The sequence below is a fragment of the Larimichthys crocea genome, chromosome XVI, assembly GCF_000972845.2.
Source record: "Larimichthys crocea isolate SSNF chromosome XVI, L_crocea_2.0, whole genome shotgun sequence".
NCBI lineage: Eukaryota > Metazoa > Chordata > Actinopteri > Sciaenidae > Larimichthys > Larimichthys crocea.
In genome coordinates this window covers 15100260-15117821 of record NC_040026.1, presented here as the reverse complement: position 1 = coordinate 15117821, position 17562 = coordinate 15100260, and the positions used below count along the sequence as shown (strand labels likewise).

The 17562-nt window shown below is 39.3% G+C and overlaps 1 protein-coding gene across 3 annotated transcripts; it reads left to right on the top strand.

Annotated features, from left to right (window-relative positions):
- Positions 1-3231: 3231 nt before the first annotated feature.
- On the top strand, positions 3232-16281 carry fshr (follicle stimulating hormone receptor). Of its 3 annotated transcripts, none has more exons than XM_010737005.3 (14): positions 3232-3645; positions 6621-6692; positions 8015-8089; positions 8340-8414; positions 8507-8581; positions 9711-9785; positions 10196-10276; positions 12036-12104; positions 12192-12266; positions 12676-12861; positions 13212-13432; positions 13737-13918; positions 14021-14212; positions 14372-16281. In XM_010737005.3, exons 1-14 carry the CDS (start codon positions 3446-3448, stop codon positions 14906-14908), a joined length of 2115 nt encoding a protein of 704 aa, XP_010735307.3. In that variant the 5' UTR covers positions 3232-3445; the 3' UTR covers positions 14909-16281. The 3 variants fall into 3 exon arrangements, with proteins under 3 accessions (XP_010735307.3, XP_027144934.1, XP_027144935.1); XM_027289133.1 differs by lacking the exon at positions 3232-3645 and adding an exon at positions 5916-6486; XM_027289134.1 differs by lacking the exon at positions 3232-3645 and adding an exon at positions 5916-6486 and having other exon boundaries at positions 7965-8089.
- The last annotated feature ends 1281 nt before the right edge of the window (positions 16282-17562 follow it).

Here is a 17562-nt window from a genome sequence, read left to right as displayed (position 1 = left end):
AATGTGACGTTTGGCCTGAGGGCACCACCAGAAGAAATGCCATGTTACCTTAAAATAAAGAGTTTATCCTCTACAGAGGTCATTTTAGGACTTCTCATACATTGTGAGACTACTTTGAGCGAATCTAATGTTAGCATATCAACACCATCACATGCTGACATGTAACCTTGAGCATTTTAGTTTGCTAAATTATCAGAGACAGTATGAATATAGACTTTGTAACCATGATGTCACAAACAAAGCAAAGACGTGGATCATCGGTGGAGCTGAGGTGGGCTGACTGAAGCTCAAAGAAGGTAGGTGCTCAAAGAAGCCATCTGTAATAACACTGAAAGTCTCAGGACGAGTGTGTCTACTATCAGGTCACCGGGATCCTGAATGAGGACACCGCTTTTGCTATTTGCTATTATTAATATGACTACTTTTAATTGAACAAACTGTAGAAGCTTACAGAAATACATTTCACTATGATTGTACTTGTACTTCCTAGACTGTGAGCTCAGAGCACTGTAAGAATGTTACTGTTTGTACCACACATGTTTTGGACCACCGGGAAGAAGAGGAGGTTTCCAGATCAGGGACCTGGGGGAATGCTGACAGCAATCAGAGTCAGTGTCGTGCCAGAACCGGAGCTGGGCAAGTGGGCAGTGTTAGCGGGCTCTGCAGCCTCTTTGGACATAGTGACAGAGGTGAAGAAACCAAAGAGGACATTGATGGATGAAGCTAAGAAGAGAAAAGGAGAGAGTGACAGAGCAAGAAACTGCTGGGACTGACTTTTAGTCGTTGGCGAGAGCTTGGTAAAAATAAAAGACTGCTGATTTGCTGTTGGATTAGTAAGTAATATTAGCTGGCTGCTATGTCTTGTGTTGTTGACCTTGACTGGTGTTTGTATGTTAGAATGGTGTTGCACTCAAGTACCAATTTCTACGTAATTGTGGTGTCTCGTTGGTAGTGGACCCAAAAATGCAGAGGAGCAGAGTTTGCCAAATAAGCAGCCGTTTATTAGACCACGGGAAAAAGGGGCAGGGGGGTGCCACGGGCGCCAGGAAGGCAGCAGGGGCAGGGGAGCTCACGGGGGGGAGCTTGAGCCGGGGACGAGGTAGGGAGAGGCCGTCGAGGGGTTTAGGCTGGGGCGGACTGGTGCAGAAGCCTGGTGGAGAGGAGGGCGAAGAGCTGGAGTCTGGAGACAGAAATAAAAGTCAATACTCAGATAACTCTTAGTTTACAAAGTCTTATGAGGAGCCTGGTTGATCTACCACAACGCGGTGACAATCTGGCAGCAGCATGCAGGAGGCCAGCCTCTAAATACTGCTCGAGATGATGATCAGCTTCAGGTGTGTGCAGACAGCTCCACAGCACCACACCCATCCCTGTAACGAGAGCACCTGGAGCCCAACCCCCAGCCTAGACACCACAGTAATGCTGCTTTAAAATGAAGTAAACTGAAAACGTCCGCTCTGAAAACAAGTCAGTTGACATTTTCATCTTTCAACAGAGTTTATTGGCTTGTTGACTGTCTACTTGCATTCTGCAGAGTTAGGAAATATTTTCATCCAGACCTCCCCTGCACAGGTGCGGAGTAATCAGCAACAAATTAACAATCATGCATCAGCAGACACACACACAGATGCCATGGATCTTCCTCTTCCTCAGTCCTTCATCCACTCCCTCGTGCACCTGCATTTGTCACACTCTATCACGTCTGTCTTCCTGTGTTTCTCTCTCTCCTGTTTCTTTCTTGCCTTATGTATAAGCAAAGCAAAACAGTGGGAGCGTGTGACTGAAAGAGAGTGTGTGTGTGTGGTCATGTCAGGAGCTCAAGGCTGCGTTTTTCTTCCTGTTGTGGCATAAATCATAAAGAGCTCCTGTTCCTCTACATGAAGTTTCCGCAGTACAGCACACACAGACACACACAACTATGTATCAGTATGAGAGACAACAATACACAAGGAGAGAAAGTAGCTGAAGATGATTTTGAAGGAAAACGACAAAAAAAAAATATTGTTACATAAGTGTGTGTGTGTGTGTGTGTGTGTGTGTGTGTGTGTGTGTGAATGCACAAAGACCGTCCTTGCAAACTGGCTGTCCTACTGACATGTGGGGAGTGGAAGTAGAAAAGGAATATTATGTCCATCGCTATCAAACTGTGCTCATCTTTCAACACAAATATGAGACAGGAGACAAAACAGATTCACACCTGCTCCCCATACTGTATATATATTTATGTCAGTGTGTTGACATGAATTTGAAGCTAAAAACAAGACAGTCGTTCAGAAATAAATAGCTCCCTACTATCTGTATTGTTTACTCCAACAACTATAAATAATGCAGACTTACTTTCCATTATAACAATCACACAACCAAAAAAACAAACAATCAATAAGCTATGAAAAAGATTATTTACATATTGAAGCTATAGACCTCTGAAACTCACCAAGTTTTTGCCAGCCAGTCAAAATAACTGAATCCTTTCAAATGCAAATTAAATTGGATAGTCAGTTCATAAAATAGTTTCAAACTCAATTTAATGTTGTCTTCTGTTTATCTTTTAGCAGCTCATTTTGTATTTCATTTTCCAAACATTTATTGAAAGGCTACTTTGTTAGGGTAGAGTGTTTGTTGCTGTCAATTGCGAAAGAGGTTTTTAGACCATGGTGTGCGGGCAAATCCGGGCTTGATTGTTTGTCTATTGCCTCAAACTTGTTCGGAAACAGATTTTTGTGAACTTAGCTACTTAGGCATTTAACGCCACTGACACCACAGATGGATCACATTGAAAATAAGTGTTGAATTTTCTGTTAACCCTAATATTTTGCGGATGTATGTGATTTAATATCATTTATATCAACTAAACTAAACTAAAAAAAAACTTGTTTAGTTCAAGTTCACAGTGTTAGCTTGCTGGCTTTGCCAACTTGCATTTTTTTGTGATTTTGTCAGTTAAAAATGCATTTTTGTTGAGTCAAATAATCCAAATTCAGTCAACAAAAATGTTTTTTAATTTCTGTATAATATATTTGATTTTTAACTTTATTATCTGTTCAGTTTTTCATGCAAGTTATTAGGTGACGAATGAGGTGAGTTGTGAAATGTATGATTTTCAAATAAACTCAAGGACAAATTTATATTTAAACATTTAATTTCTGTGTGATCTGGTTTGAAGGCCGAAGTGGAATAAAAAAGTATAAACACATTTTTCTTCTAGACACACACACACACATGCGACCCAGCAGAGACCTCCTACATCCTCATACACCCTTAAAGCTTTTCACACGCCCCTATCATTCACCACTGCAAGGCAGAAAGCAACAAACCACTTTCACACTCTCATCGACCTGCTGGTGAACCCACGGTGGACTGTTGTCAGGCCTGCATTCACGTAAACACAGACAAGAAAACAAGAGACAAGATACTCTGACAAGGTCTGGACTGAGGATAGACTGCAATGATGATGGTGATGATTCTCATAATGTTAATGAGTGTGATGATAAAGACGGCAGCAGCCTCGGCGCCTGGCTCTGAGATGGACGTTAAACAACCCGGAGTGGAGACCAGCCTGGCCAAACGAACCCTGCACTCCTGCTACCAGCTCAGATTCGGGGTCACTGAGATCCCCTCCAACATCTCCAGCAACACCCAGTGTCTGTGAGTATGGACATAAGTCACATTTACACTTTACATACTCGCTGAACAGCTGCACAGTTGTTCCACGTCTCGCAGACATTGTTTAGAAATTCTTTGAATACTAAAACCACAAGTTGTTTTGTGGTTTTTCAGGTGAGAATAATGATGCTTTAGCTCTTCATTCGTTCATTCTGGTTTGCAACCACAGGATTATATTTTATGGAGCTTTATGTGAAGTCTTTCTACGCACAACAGGGGAGAAACAACAACAATGCGCTCTGACGCATCCTTCTTTTACTTTTTCACATTTCAATTCCTTAACTGTAATGTAGTTTGGCCAACTACCTGCTGTGAATGTGATGGTTTCTCCTGGTTTCTTTTTGTCTCATTCCTTTTTTGTTTTGTTTTTTTTACTTACAAAGGGCTGCTTCCGAAATGTAATATTGTACTTATATTAAATTATAATACAGAAGCCGAGAACGTCCATGCTTGCTATTAGTTTTTTTAACACTGTTATCCCGACATCACAAGTTCATTAATCTCATTTTCTCAAGAGATAACAACATAATTAACTTGTGATCTCGAGATAATGTTGAAGCTTCTGGGCTTCCATATTACATTATTCTATGGAAGCCCTAACAGGTCATGCATTCATACATTTTTATTTCCTCCATTTTCTCATGATAATGAGTTGATTTCATTTGTTTTCTCGAGATCTCAAGTTATTTAAGATGAAATACCAAGGACACAAGTAACTTGAGATTTTGAGATTTTGATAACTCATTATCAAGAGAAAGTAAAATATGTGAATGCATGACCACTTACAGCTTCCGTATTATCTATATAAACCGTATTAGAAAATTGACGCCAATGAAAAAATGGATGAACGGGACAAAGTTGAAGCAGTAAAGACCACAATATCCTGACTTTCAGTCTCTAGTATAGATCACTGGATCCTACATTTCTCATAATACAACTTGCATTGTAATATCATCTTTTGTTGGACCCTTAGTGTCTGGTAAATGTCCTCATCTTTGAAACGTCAAACCTACAGTACAGTTTGTAATTCAGGCTTTCCCTGGGTTTATCATTCAGGATTATGTTTTCAGACTTTGGGACTGGCTGTATAGCCACAGAATATAATATATAGATGATTCTGAGTACTACTTTTTATCGATGTAGTGTTCCTCTGTTCAGCTATAACAAGTTTCATAGATTAATATTGCAGACTGTATGTACCAGAATAGTATTTCTCATTCGCCATTTTACTCTAATATAGATTCAGGCATGTTTACAATTCAAAATCCTGTCTAGTGAGCATGCAGTCATTTAGACCTCATTTCCTGTATCATTCCTCTCTAATCCTTGCTCATCTCCCTTTGGCTGTATTTTGCACTGAACTTGCCAATTCTGGTTTTATTAAACATTTATCCATTCAGGGGATGTATGCAAAGCGTGTCTGCTCGTCTTTAGCGACTCCCAGAGTAACCACAGCTATATACAACCACCAAGTAGCTCCAGGTTAAAGAGGCAAAACACATTGTGTGTGTCCTTGGAGTGTCACAAACATGTTAAAAGCATTTTCCAAAGCTTATTTTTTGAATGTCTGAACTTAAGCATTATTGAAATTTATGTTTACTTCTTATTCATTGCATTTGTTCTTTACTGCCAACTGTCAACCAGCGGCAGAGCATAAATCTGGTGGTAAGACAGATACTAAAAGATATAGCGGTAGCTCAAATTAATATTTCCCTAAAGTTCTTGTTCTCGGTCTTGGCCTCTGCTAAATGCTGTGACTTTCAATCATTGTCTACAGTCAAATTTAATTGTGTATAGTTTTTATTTCTATTTGAAGTTCTAGCTCTTATTTCTTTAAAAAATATTATCTTATATAATTTCCTATTTGTAAATACCTTAGCACAGGTTTAATTTGAATCTATCAAGTTTTCCAACATCAGTTACCTTAACCTACTGGTCCGTCATAGCAAGAAATGTATTGAACGTACAGTAGAAGCATTTTATTGCCTATGAATTCACCACACAGGCCATTATAGACACCAAGAAACTTGACCTAAAGGCTGCGTACAGAAACACAAGGAGTGACACCTTAGTACACGTACCACTAGACTAACCTTTTGATTTCTCGAGATGTTATCTCGGGAAAACATTTGCTGTTTCGACATAATGACATAAATAACTTGAGAAAACAAATTAAATTAAATGAACTTATCATGAGAAAACTGAGGAAATAAAATGTATTAATGTATGACTGCTTGGGGCTTCCGTAGATGAGCTTTTCTTTAAGAGGAATATTGAACTTCTTGTTCCATACACGCACATGTTGCTTTGGCCTCCAAAGGTGTTGATTGAAAGCACTGCGGGTGGTTTAGGTGTTTGTGACTTGGTGACACACAGCTGGAAGAGGCAAGAGAGGGTGATTGCCACACTGGCTTGTTGTTTTGGCCGCTGAAATGTTTTTAAGGAATCTCAAGGCCAGTAGGAGAGAGGAGGAGAGATGTGGCTGTGGATGGTGAGCATAAAGATTAGAATCACCTGAAGCTTTTTGCGCGAGAACACAAAATCTGTACTCAAAAAGCATACAAAAGAATACAGACAAGGACGTGCTTTGTGGCAGAAGTAGCGACCAGTCTCAATAGACATACTATGAACACCCAGTCGGCTATGTGTGTGTTCTCATCTGTTCTGCTCTGCTTGAAGGTCAAGGCTCAGGAACAGTGGGGATATTTACAAGTACGCAATGGATGGCCATTTCAGATGTCATCTACTACGACCAGATCTTGTATAGACATTCTGTATACAAAACAGTTTGCTTTGTGCATGAAAAGAAAATCCCCAACATGAGTGAGTAACTAGTCGTAGCCTTGTGGGCTTTACAGGTCCTGAACACACAACAAAATTGAAGGATTTCTCGTCAGCGAGTACATTCCTGGTATCGATGTATCGCTGAGAGTGAGTGACTGTTTCTGTATCAACAGGGAAATTAAGCAGACGCAGATAAGAGCGATTCCCCGGGGCGCCCTCAACAACCTGCAGAACATCAGGAAACTGTAAGTGTGTGTGTGTTGTTCATGTTACATAATGAAACATAAGGAGGTCATCTGCAAATGTCTCTGTACTAGAATTGGTTTTATCCCTCTTAATTTGTGGTATTACAGATTTACAGCTTAATTCCATGCACACTGCATAAAGCTACCAAGATACTAATTTAGGTCCCATTCCATTCAGGTCAAACAGAGTCAGGGTTCTGCTGTGGTGCATGCTGGTTCACTGGAAATGCTGCAATAAACAGAACCTTAATTAGTATCACTGGAAACACCTGCATTGACTATTTCATGTCAAAATGGCTGCAGTGAAAAAGGTTATTACCCCCAACATTCATAGTATTTCTACACAAGTTTTTAAATACCTGAAACTACTAAAAAACTACAAACGCGTGTCTTTTATTGTCAAATTAAATCATAATCTCTGTCACAGTTTGGTTCAAAGAGGGACAGGGAGAGGAAGAAGACTTTAATAATCGGAGATCAGAAACCTACACAGTACCAGTGAACTTAAACAGACGACCTAAAATCTGACAAGACACAAGACACTCTGGGACAAACCCTTTCAACATAATAAAACAGGAAATGCTGAAGAAGGAACACAAAAATCATGAAAAACTTGCATGCAAAAAAATCTTTTTTATGTGCTCAAAATGTCCCATTGTATGCTCAGAATGATGAGACACAGATTATTGTATATTTTTATGATGTTTTTTCAGTTTCATTAGGGTTCATATTCACACTATACTTCATTGTGATTTGTTTTTTATTAATGTGTTTGCATGTTCTTTAAAGGACTAAACTATCTTATTTTTACTGTTTACTATTATACAACTTATTGTTTACAATCTCTATTCAGTCTACGAAATGTCAGAAAAGTGTAAAATCTCCATTTACAGTTTTCAGCAAAAAACTAAATATATTCAGTTTACAATCATTTTACAGTTTTCAGCAAAAAACTAAATATATTCAGTTTACAATCATATAAAACAGACAAACAGTCTAATTTTTAGAAAAAGGAACCTGAAAAGATAACAGTAGGCATATATTCTTTTGATTTCTGTATTTATTTTGTAATGAGCTTCCTGTGTATTTTGACCTTGGGAAATATAATTGTGAATGGTATTTCCAACGTGTACCTGCATGAAAAGGTTTGACGTGTTTGCTGTTGCTTTTGAGATTCCATTCTGTCTAGTTTGATTTATTTTTAAATACTTACGTCGGTGTTCAGAACATTCCTTCTTCTATATTTAACGTTTTGGCCTTTGTGTACCTCAGCATACCAGCATGGTGATTAACAAGTGATTCTCCGCTACCTCCAACCTTAGCACCATATCGGAGAACGACATGCTGCAGAGTATCGATGCATTTACGTTCGCAGGCCTCCCTCGGCTCACTGATATGTGAGTATAAAAGTTGTATAAAAGCTTGTGACGTATTTTGTCTGACGTGCTTGTGTGTTTAGTCTTTGTTATGGAACAAGAAGAGCTGGAAACTCTGAGAAAGCTCATCACCCAAACAGCTGAAGAGTGAGCTCTGGAGGGTGGTGGAGCCAAAATATGTCAAAGAATAAGTGTGAATGAAGACCTAACATCTGATTTTTTTAATACCTGTCATGCTTCATTTATACATTTGTGTTTGCTTCCCTGTTAGCTTCATCTCTGAGAATGTTGCGTTGGAGAGTATCGGAGCTTTCGCCTTCTCTGATCTCCCAGAACTCATTGAGATGTAAGTATAACTGGCAGGATAATGGCTGTGGTGAAACCCTCTAATTGCAAGTCATTTATATTAATGAGTACCTGACTGAATGTTCCTTTCAGAACTATAACAAAGTCAAAACACCTGAGACACATTCATCCAGATGCATTCAAGACCTTAGTGAAGCTACGGTATCTGTGAGTACTCAGTGAGAAACTCTCTACAGTTTGTGTTGTTCAGACTGATTGTGAGTCCAAAATGGGTCATGGGTGACAGGCCTACTTCTGACGGGCCCCCACATAGCCAGAGGTTTTGATCATTTTTTAATTAGCTTAGATCCTCTGGAAGAGAAATCAAGTGTCACACTTTATCTCATGAAAAAAAGAAAAGGTTTTTTCCACTAACCATCATTTCAGCCATGTATAATCTATCTGCTGTGTAACAAACTTTTGTCTTATATAAAGGACTCAACAACATTATCATAACTATTACTGTGAACTGGGTCACATTAAACTATTAAAGGTTTAAACCAGGGTGCATTAGCAGAATAGTTTTTTGAATTAGATCTTAAATATTTCAGATTTTATATGATTAAATGTTGAGGAACTGCAGTTTTTGGCACTTCTGCATTGGCTTTACTTCACAGCCACAGAGGATGCCACTTGGTTGCATTGCCAATAAAATATGTGCAGATATTCATGGTCCCGGGAGGATGAATCCATGTGAATTTGGTGTTCCTCTGACTTTTCATCTAGCGCCACCATCAGGTCAAAGTTAAAGTGTGGCCAATACAGAACTAAAGACACAGCTGCTCTTTGTGTTGTTCTTATATTATCATAATAACACACAGAACTATATTCTATAAATATTATACCTGCTAAACCGCATGTGTTGGCTTTATCATTATGAGGATGTTAGCATGTTGATGTTAACATTTATCTCAAACCAGAGCACCACCGTGCCTATAAGTACTTTGCAGTACTTCCAGACTCTTAATCTTGTTTTGAAATAATCAGGTTTCCAAATTGACACGTTGTTTTGTCTCTCTGTTCTGAATAATCAGTGTGTTACAGACTGTTAAATGGATACTGTTTCAAAAAAGGACAGCTATTTGGAACAAAGAGCTCTTTAAGTGTCTGATTTATCTCTCTGCCACCTGAGCCTCTCCCTGAATCGTCTTCACTTGTTCATTTATTTATTTTTATCTCGGTCAACACAATCAATGCTGCATTGTCTGAATTTATCACTATGACTCACAGAGTGTCTGTTTTTCAGAGGTCGCCGTGTGAATGTAGTAACATTTGGTGCTTAATCTGCACATCACAGGACCATCTCCAACACCGGGCTGAGGATTTTTCCAAACTTCACCAAAATCCACTCGACAGCTCACAGCTTCCTGTTGTAGGTCTCTACACACTATACAATATGCATGCTAAAATACACACACACACACACACCCACCCACACACCATTATTCCCACATGCATTTGAACATGTAGGCTGTTGTATGCACACAGTGAAATATGCCCAGAAGATATCACACCATTAAACATACAACACAACAAAACCTACGCACTGGGTAGTGCTCACAGAACAGAATATGAGGGATATAAGCCATCTGTCCTTCGTCTGCAGCCTTTAAAAAATCTAATTTCCAACTGCCTCCCATCTGACATCTATGAGCTTCAAAAAGGAAGTGGATTGTAGCATTTATTCCTAACATTTCCCACCCTAATTGTACATATATCTGCTTAAAAATGGTTGTATACTACATCTCATTATCATGTGTTTCTGATCCATGTGATGCTTAGTGACCTGCAGGAGAACAGCCACATAGAGAGAATCCCCTCCAATGCTTTCAGAGGCCTCTGCACTCAAACTATCACCGAGATGTAAGAGATTCATCGCTTTTTTAGTAACATGCGCTCCGCCCTCACACAGCCTCCGAGCATCACATGTGCAATGATGAATGTTCCCTGAAATGCTCTCTGCCCTCTTTACTGCTATGCTCTGTATTGCCTCTTTATTTTGTTAAACTGTAGATCCTGCTGAAAACCACACATGTAGGCCACCTACTATGAGTAAATCTGAATTTGAGAGTCAGTTTGGGAAAATAAAACCATAAACTATATTATGCTACTTAACTTATTTTTCTTTATTTCTACTCCACTATATTTGATATGGAAATATTCTACTTTTTACTCCACCTCATTTTTGTGTTGTTACTCATTACATTGCAAATTAATATCTACTCAAACCTTGTCATTAGCTTATGAAATAAGATGCAAACAGAACGGAAAATAGAATATTAAAATGCAGCTGAAATGGTGATGCATCACTAAAAATAATCCAACACTGCAAAGAAAGTAACAAAACACTGATGCAGTTCTAAATAACAATTCTATGTATTGTTAATACTGTGCTTCATTCTCCATTCTCCACTCTGTGCTTTCCAGTTTGTACATGCAATAGGGGATGCAAAATGGTGCACGAACTCCACGAAATATGCAAAGATTACACAAAACTACAAACAAAGTGCTTTTTGCTTCTGAAAACCATTTCTATATTTACCTGATTAACCTTTTAGACTTGTAATCTGCGATAGACTTTTAAACTGTAGTATTGATACTTTTACTTGAAGACACTTTGGCAAATATGCTTATTCCGGAGCACTGGTTCTCAAACTGTAGTACATGTACACAACCTCCTTGTAGTGGTACTTGGTATAATCTCTGAAATAACAGGAAATATCGGAAATAATATAAAATGTTTGAGGAACACTGTTCTAGAGAGAGTTTGATGAGAAGCTTGCTAAATCAGTGGCTAGTTAGCCTAACTTAGCACAAAGACTGGAAATAGGGGTAAAGTTAGCTCTGGTTTTCTACAGACACCTTTTAAAGCGTACTAATGAAAACATTATACACATGTTGTTTTATCCTTACAGAAACCAAAGTTTAAAAGCAACATTTTGTCATTTTATGGAGCATTATGTGCCTGTAAAATTTATTGGCATGGACGAGCAACTTCTTGGAGTCTCTGCTGGTTGCCTGGCAACAACACAGAGGCAGGAAATAGAGATTTAATAGTCGAATTGTCGTTCTTCTTCTTCTTCTTAATAATTAGAAAGCTTTAGACGTGCTTGTAGGCAAATGTTATTACCTTTGGAGATACTCAGGGTAGCTTTTTCCCCTTGTTTGCCAGGCTTTATGCTAAGCTAAGCTAACTGGCTGCTGTTGTAGCTTCATATTTAAGTAGTATCAACCTTCTCATCTTTCTCTACTCATGATTCAAACTATTCCTTCCCATAACATTTGGATTTGGATAACATTTTTGAATGCAGAAAAAAAAATGGAATAAGCCTTCCACCACTGTCAAATCTATTCAACAAATGCAGTTTGCATTCAGCTTTCAAGGTCCAGACCTGTCTAGTTATAAAGCAGAAAAGGTTGAAAGAGAAGAAGAGGGGAGGAGGAGGAGAAGTCTTTCGTAATAATGAATACAATTTATTAATGTGCTCTGTGTAATCATGCAGCTTTTAGAGAACAAAAGAACTGCACACACTAAAATTAGCTTTGATACTTCAGATAAGTTTGCTGTCGGGACTGTTCTGTGTTCACATGACTGTAATTTGGCTTCCCTCTCTTATGACAGACGGCTCACCAGAAATGGCATCAAGGAGGTGGCAAGTGACGCTTTCAACAGCACAAAGATGCACAGATTGTGAGTCACAGGCGGAGACACAATTACAAACAAGATTTACCACAAAACAACAACAACAAAAAAACGTGTTTTTTTCTCCTCTCTTAGGTTCCTAAGAGGCAACAAACAGCTTACTCACATCCATCCCAATGCCTTTGTGGGTTCCAGTGAGTTGGTGGTACTGTAAGCATGACATCCAACAGTAACTCATGCCTACATGATTCACCCTCCTCATCATCACTTATTAAACTCAGGATGTAGGAGAGAGAATAACAAGAGACAGTGTGGCGTGTGTGGGGAGACTCAAAAGAGAGAAAGAAACTTAGAAACCTGCCAGAATAAAAGTAAAAATAAACCGAGGGCAGGTGAAGCGAGAGATTTTTTACCTGTGTATTCCCCAAACAAAGAGATTTGCTTTTCTTTTGAGCTGCCGCTGCTTTTGTTTTTTCACTTCACATCCTGATAATCAAACAGATCCTCTTCTCTTTATTCCATGATCATTGGTTAAATCCTTATTACATATAGCAAGAGAGGACATCTGTTGAAATTAGCATGGATTGTGCTATTAAAATGTTTCTATTTCTTTGTGCAGGGACATTTCCCACACTGCCCTCAGCTCCCTGCCAGATTGCATCCTCAGTGGTCTCCAGAAGCTGATCGCAGAGTCCGCCTACCAATTGAAGGAACTTCCTCCTCTGCAGCTCTTCACCAAACTCCACCAGGCCAGCCTGACATACTCGTCACACTGCTGCGCCTTCCAAAACATTCACAGGAACAGGTACCTGTGTTATATTCAGAAGATGTCTGAACATCTTATGACTAAAAGAACAGATTGAAGTCTTTTACTTTTAAGTTTGGTGCAAGGATTATATGCAGGGCTGCTTTTAATTTCTCTGTGTGGGAATAATATTTATCTCAGAAGAAACTGATACTAACCACACCATTCATCTATAAAGATTTAACCATAAATGACTTACAGGATTATATAGATTATGTAGTATATAAATATTTATAATTAACTCACATTGTAGTATTGACCACAGTGGCTTGTTCTTGAAGTTTTCTTGTCATGAATTCATATCAAACGTGTCAAAACTTGATGATTTCATGTGTGACGATGTGTGCTAGATCAAGGTGGAACTCCCTGTGCTCCCACCCCAAGGCTAAGGATAACCAACACTTCTACAGGGATTACTGCTCCAACTCCACCTCCATCATCTGTACCCCAACCCAAGATGACTTTAACCCCTGTGAGGACATCATGTCCGGCGTCCCCCTACGGATCCTCATCTGGATTATCTCCATCCTTGCGCTTCTAGGGAACGCAGCCGTACTTCTGGTCTTGTTAGGTATGGAAATGTACTCTTTACCTGACTGTTATCTAGTTACTGTACCTTTTAGATTGAGTGCTTACAGATTAATACATAATTCTACTTTTCTGTCCTTTCTTACTTTTACTTTCCTTGTCTCATCGTGTCCTACCTTCTCTAAACATTTGTTTCCTTCCTTTCTTCTTTGTTACTTTTGGTTTTCCTTCCTTGTCTTCTTTTCTAATTTTCTTCCTTTTGACAGTTTCTTTACTCTGATTTCTTTGCACAAAACTACAGTTATAATGGCTCTCTTTCATAACCGAGAACATTTTCCTGTTTTTAGGCAGCCGCACCAAACTGACTGTTCCTCGTTTCCTCATGTGCCACTTGGCTTTTTCTGACCTCTGCATGGGCATCTACCTGGTCGTCATAGCAACTGTAGACATGCTAACTCGTGGCCAGTACTATAACCATGCCATAGACTGGCAGACAGGCCTGGGCTGTGGTGCTGCAGGCTTTTTCACGGTATGTATGCATGCATGACATCCTTTACATACATGAATAACAACACTAACAGTAAACGTGCATGTCTGAATAGAGATATACTCGTCTGTGTGTCAAATGCAGGTGTTTGCCAGCGAGCTGTCGGTGTTCACATTAACAGCAATCACCCTGGAACGCTGGCACACCATCACACATGCTCTGCGGCTCGACCGTAAACTTCGAATGAGACACGCGTGCATCGTCATGTCAGCAGGGTGGATCTTCTCCTCGCTCGCTGCTTTGCTGCCCACAGTTGGGGTCAGCAGCTATGGCAAGGTGGGTGCTTCATTTTCCATTAAACTCCTCTCTGCTCTCCGGTTTGTGAGAGTAAATATTGATGCAATTGGGGTTATTAAATGGTGCATGAACTCCACAGAAACTGGTCCAGAACTGCACAGAGATTTTTGAGTATATCTATATTTGTTTGTGTTGCAGGTGAGTATCTGCCTGCCCATGGATGTCGAGTATCTGGGGTCTCAAGTCTACGTGGTGTCGCTTCTCCTCTTTAACATCTTGGCCTTCTTCTGCGTTTGCGGCTGTTACCTCAGCATCTACTTGACTGTCCGGAACCCCTCGTCGGCGCCGGCCCACGCAGACACCCGCGTGGCCCAACGCATGGCCGTCCTGATCTTCACCGACTTCGTCTGCATGGCTCCCATCTCCTTCTTTGCCATCTCAGCAGCCCTCAAGCTCCCTCTCATCACTGTTTCAGACGCCAAACTCCTGCTGGTCCTCTTCTACCCGATTAACTCCTGCGCCAATCCTTTCTTGTATGCCTTCTTCACACGCACCTTCAGACGTGATTTCTTTCTCCTCGCAGCACGTTTTGGCATGTTTAAGACCCAGGCGCAGATTTACCGGACAGAGAGTTCCTCCTGTCAGCAGCCAGCATGGACCTCTCCAAAGAGCAGCCGCGTGATGCTGTACTCCTTGGCCAATACGTTAAGTCTAGATGGGAAACAAGAGTGCTGACTGTCATTGAAAAACAGACTTTTTGCTGGATTGTCAACCTATTTCTGTCCTCACACCAGTCCTAATTCTCACAGGCCAATAACAGTTATTCCTTTTAGAGAATGTGAAGATGTATGCAAGTTGTGGAGATAACAGACTGCTAAATCGACCTGATCATTCTTACACTGTAGATGACGTTGAACTTGTTTGGTTGTCATGTATCTCCAATATGTTGCCAGTGTATTGGCCAACACATCAGCTGCTCAATCATCAGACCTGCAAACAACCATGTGACCCATGGGTAAACTTTGATTGTATGTACAGCGTGTATAGAAATCCAAGTAAAGATAGCTACAGAACGACTGCAGATATTTTAACCAAATCTAGGTCAAATAGCTGCCCTAGATAATTCCTCGTGTTTATTTTAACTTGATTGGGACTTCAGATGGGTGGAGTTTATTGCATCGTAACAATTGAGTTCACAAGTACAAGTAGAAAGAGTAGAGGAAGAGGAAAACTGATTTTTACGTGCATTGTACTTATGTATAAAGAAACAGCATCCATCTAGTGCTCCCAAGATACTGAAACAAGCTGAAGTATGCTTTGATAAAAGTTTGGTTAGCATACTCACATAAAAAAAAAATCAACATGTATTTAACATTTAACATCGTGACTGTACGATATTCATTAAGAAGCCCAACCGCTGGGACCTACTGATTAATAATCTTCTCACTCTCTGTCTGCTGTAGCTTTCCATGCCTCTACACCCCTTCAGTTTCCCTACATTTTATAATGAAGAACATGTCTTTGTAAGTAATTATGTTTGTAAATGAATTTTCATGTTCACAATCTTTTAAATGTTTTTTTTTAATCTCATTTATAAACATGTTGTAGATTTTGTGTATGAGGTGAAGCAACAAAAGGTAAAAACACACACATACACACACTAAAAAAAAAAAACTCTTTATCTAGAGATTATGTCCTTCAGAGCATCCAAAGATTTCAAGGACAAAGTGACCCGGACAACCTCTGCGCTGTGTGCCAATATGGGTTGGTGGGTGGTTGGGTGAATCTGGGAGGGGGAGACCACACAGCTGCTCTTTCTGCTTATTACAGAACGATGGATATGGCAGCTAGATAAGACTCAGAAACAAGAACCCAGGGTTTCAAGGCCGCAGCTGCAAAAAGGAATCCAAGACTATCTCATTGATATGGATAGACTGCCTCCTACATGCCGACGATGAACGTGTGCGTGCATTTATGCTCTTTAACCAGCAGGTGGTGCTACTGGTCTCTGCTCTATGTCACCCTTTCAACAGCAGCATACAAGTACATTTACTCAAGAACTGAGGTACTATACTTGAGTATTTCCATTGTATGTAATTTTATACTCCACTATATCTCAGAGGCAAATATTATCTTGTTTACTCCACTGCATTTGTCTGACAGCCTTGGTTACTTTTCAATTTGCAACATTTCGTGCACGTCCTGTGATTTTGAGTTTTTTCTAAATTTTGGATTAAATATTCCTTAAAGGTTGAGAAAATGATCCTACTTCTTCAGCTGAGAAAACTATTTAAACCCACCAATGGACATTTTAGAAAAGGTTTCTCTAAGCCTGTGAAGTGTTGACTTTTCAGAGTGGTTACTCACTCTACAAACGTTTTTTTAGTTCAACTAGTTCAAATTAACTCAACACACACATTAATGCACTGGCAATATTAATCCAAAAACATCATATATAATAGTAAAACACTGACACATTTTCTACACAATAAGTACTTTTACTTTTAATATTTAAACTATGTTTGGCTCATAACACATATTTTGACCTAGTAAGGTTTTAAATGAGGAACTTGTAGTGGAGTCTTTCCACAGTGTGGTATTAGTACTTTTACTTAAGTAAGTTAGTAGTAGTAGTATTAGTAATTAGTAAAAGGGAATCTGAATACTTCTTCCACCACTGCTCAGCAGACATTATAAATTTGGAACTGATGGTGACAGCAAAGCACATTTTTACCTCAGCTCAGCTCGAGATAATCTGAATCGAGATATAAAAACATAGATAATAAAAAATACTACATTTTATTTAAGAATGCTTTTTTAATACTGAAAGACACAAAGACTGTAAAATCATCAAAACATCAAAACAATACACTACAAACATATAAGACATACAGTAAGTTAAACATTAAAAGCAGTTTTAGAGCAATTGCGTAAGGCAGCGCTAGGAAAAGGAAGCTAACATTGCAGTTCCAGAGGAAGCGTGGCTTCAAATACTTCATCTAACTTTACTAACTAACTTCTTTGAAAGGTTGGAGTGTGGATTGGTTTTAGGCAAATCGTGCTTACTTTATCTGGTGGCGCCTATATGTTAACCTTTTCTGGAAAGAAGTGAGCTCAGAGATCCCGGACCTGAGATCTTTTTTCTCATTTACCTTTTTGTACCTTGGAAATATTCCTGAAGGCATCAGTAGGAACAATGCATAGCTTCTGAAGATCTTTATGGCTGAGGAAACCTTCCCACTATAACCCTTTTTATTAGCATTATCAACTCTCTCTGCATTATTCGGCTACAAAAGGAGAATGGAGATAAATACTGCTCATGTTCCTTATTTTCTAAATTTCTGATGTGGATCTAATACTCTAAACCTCGTCTGTTCTGTGTCCACACA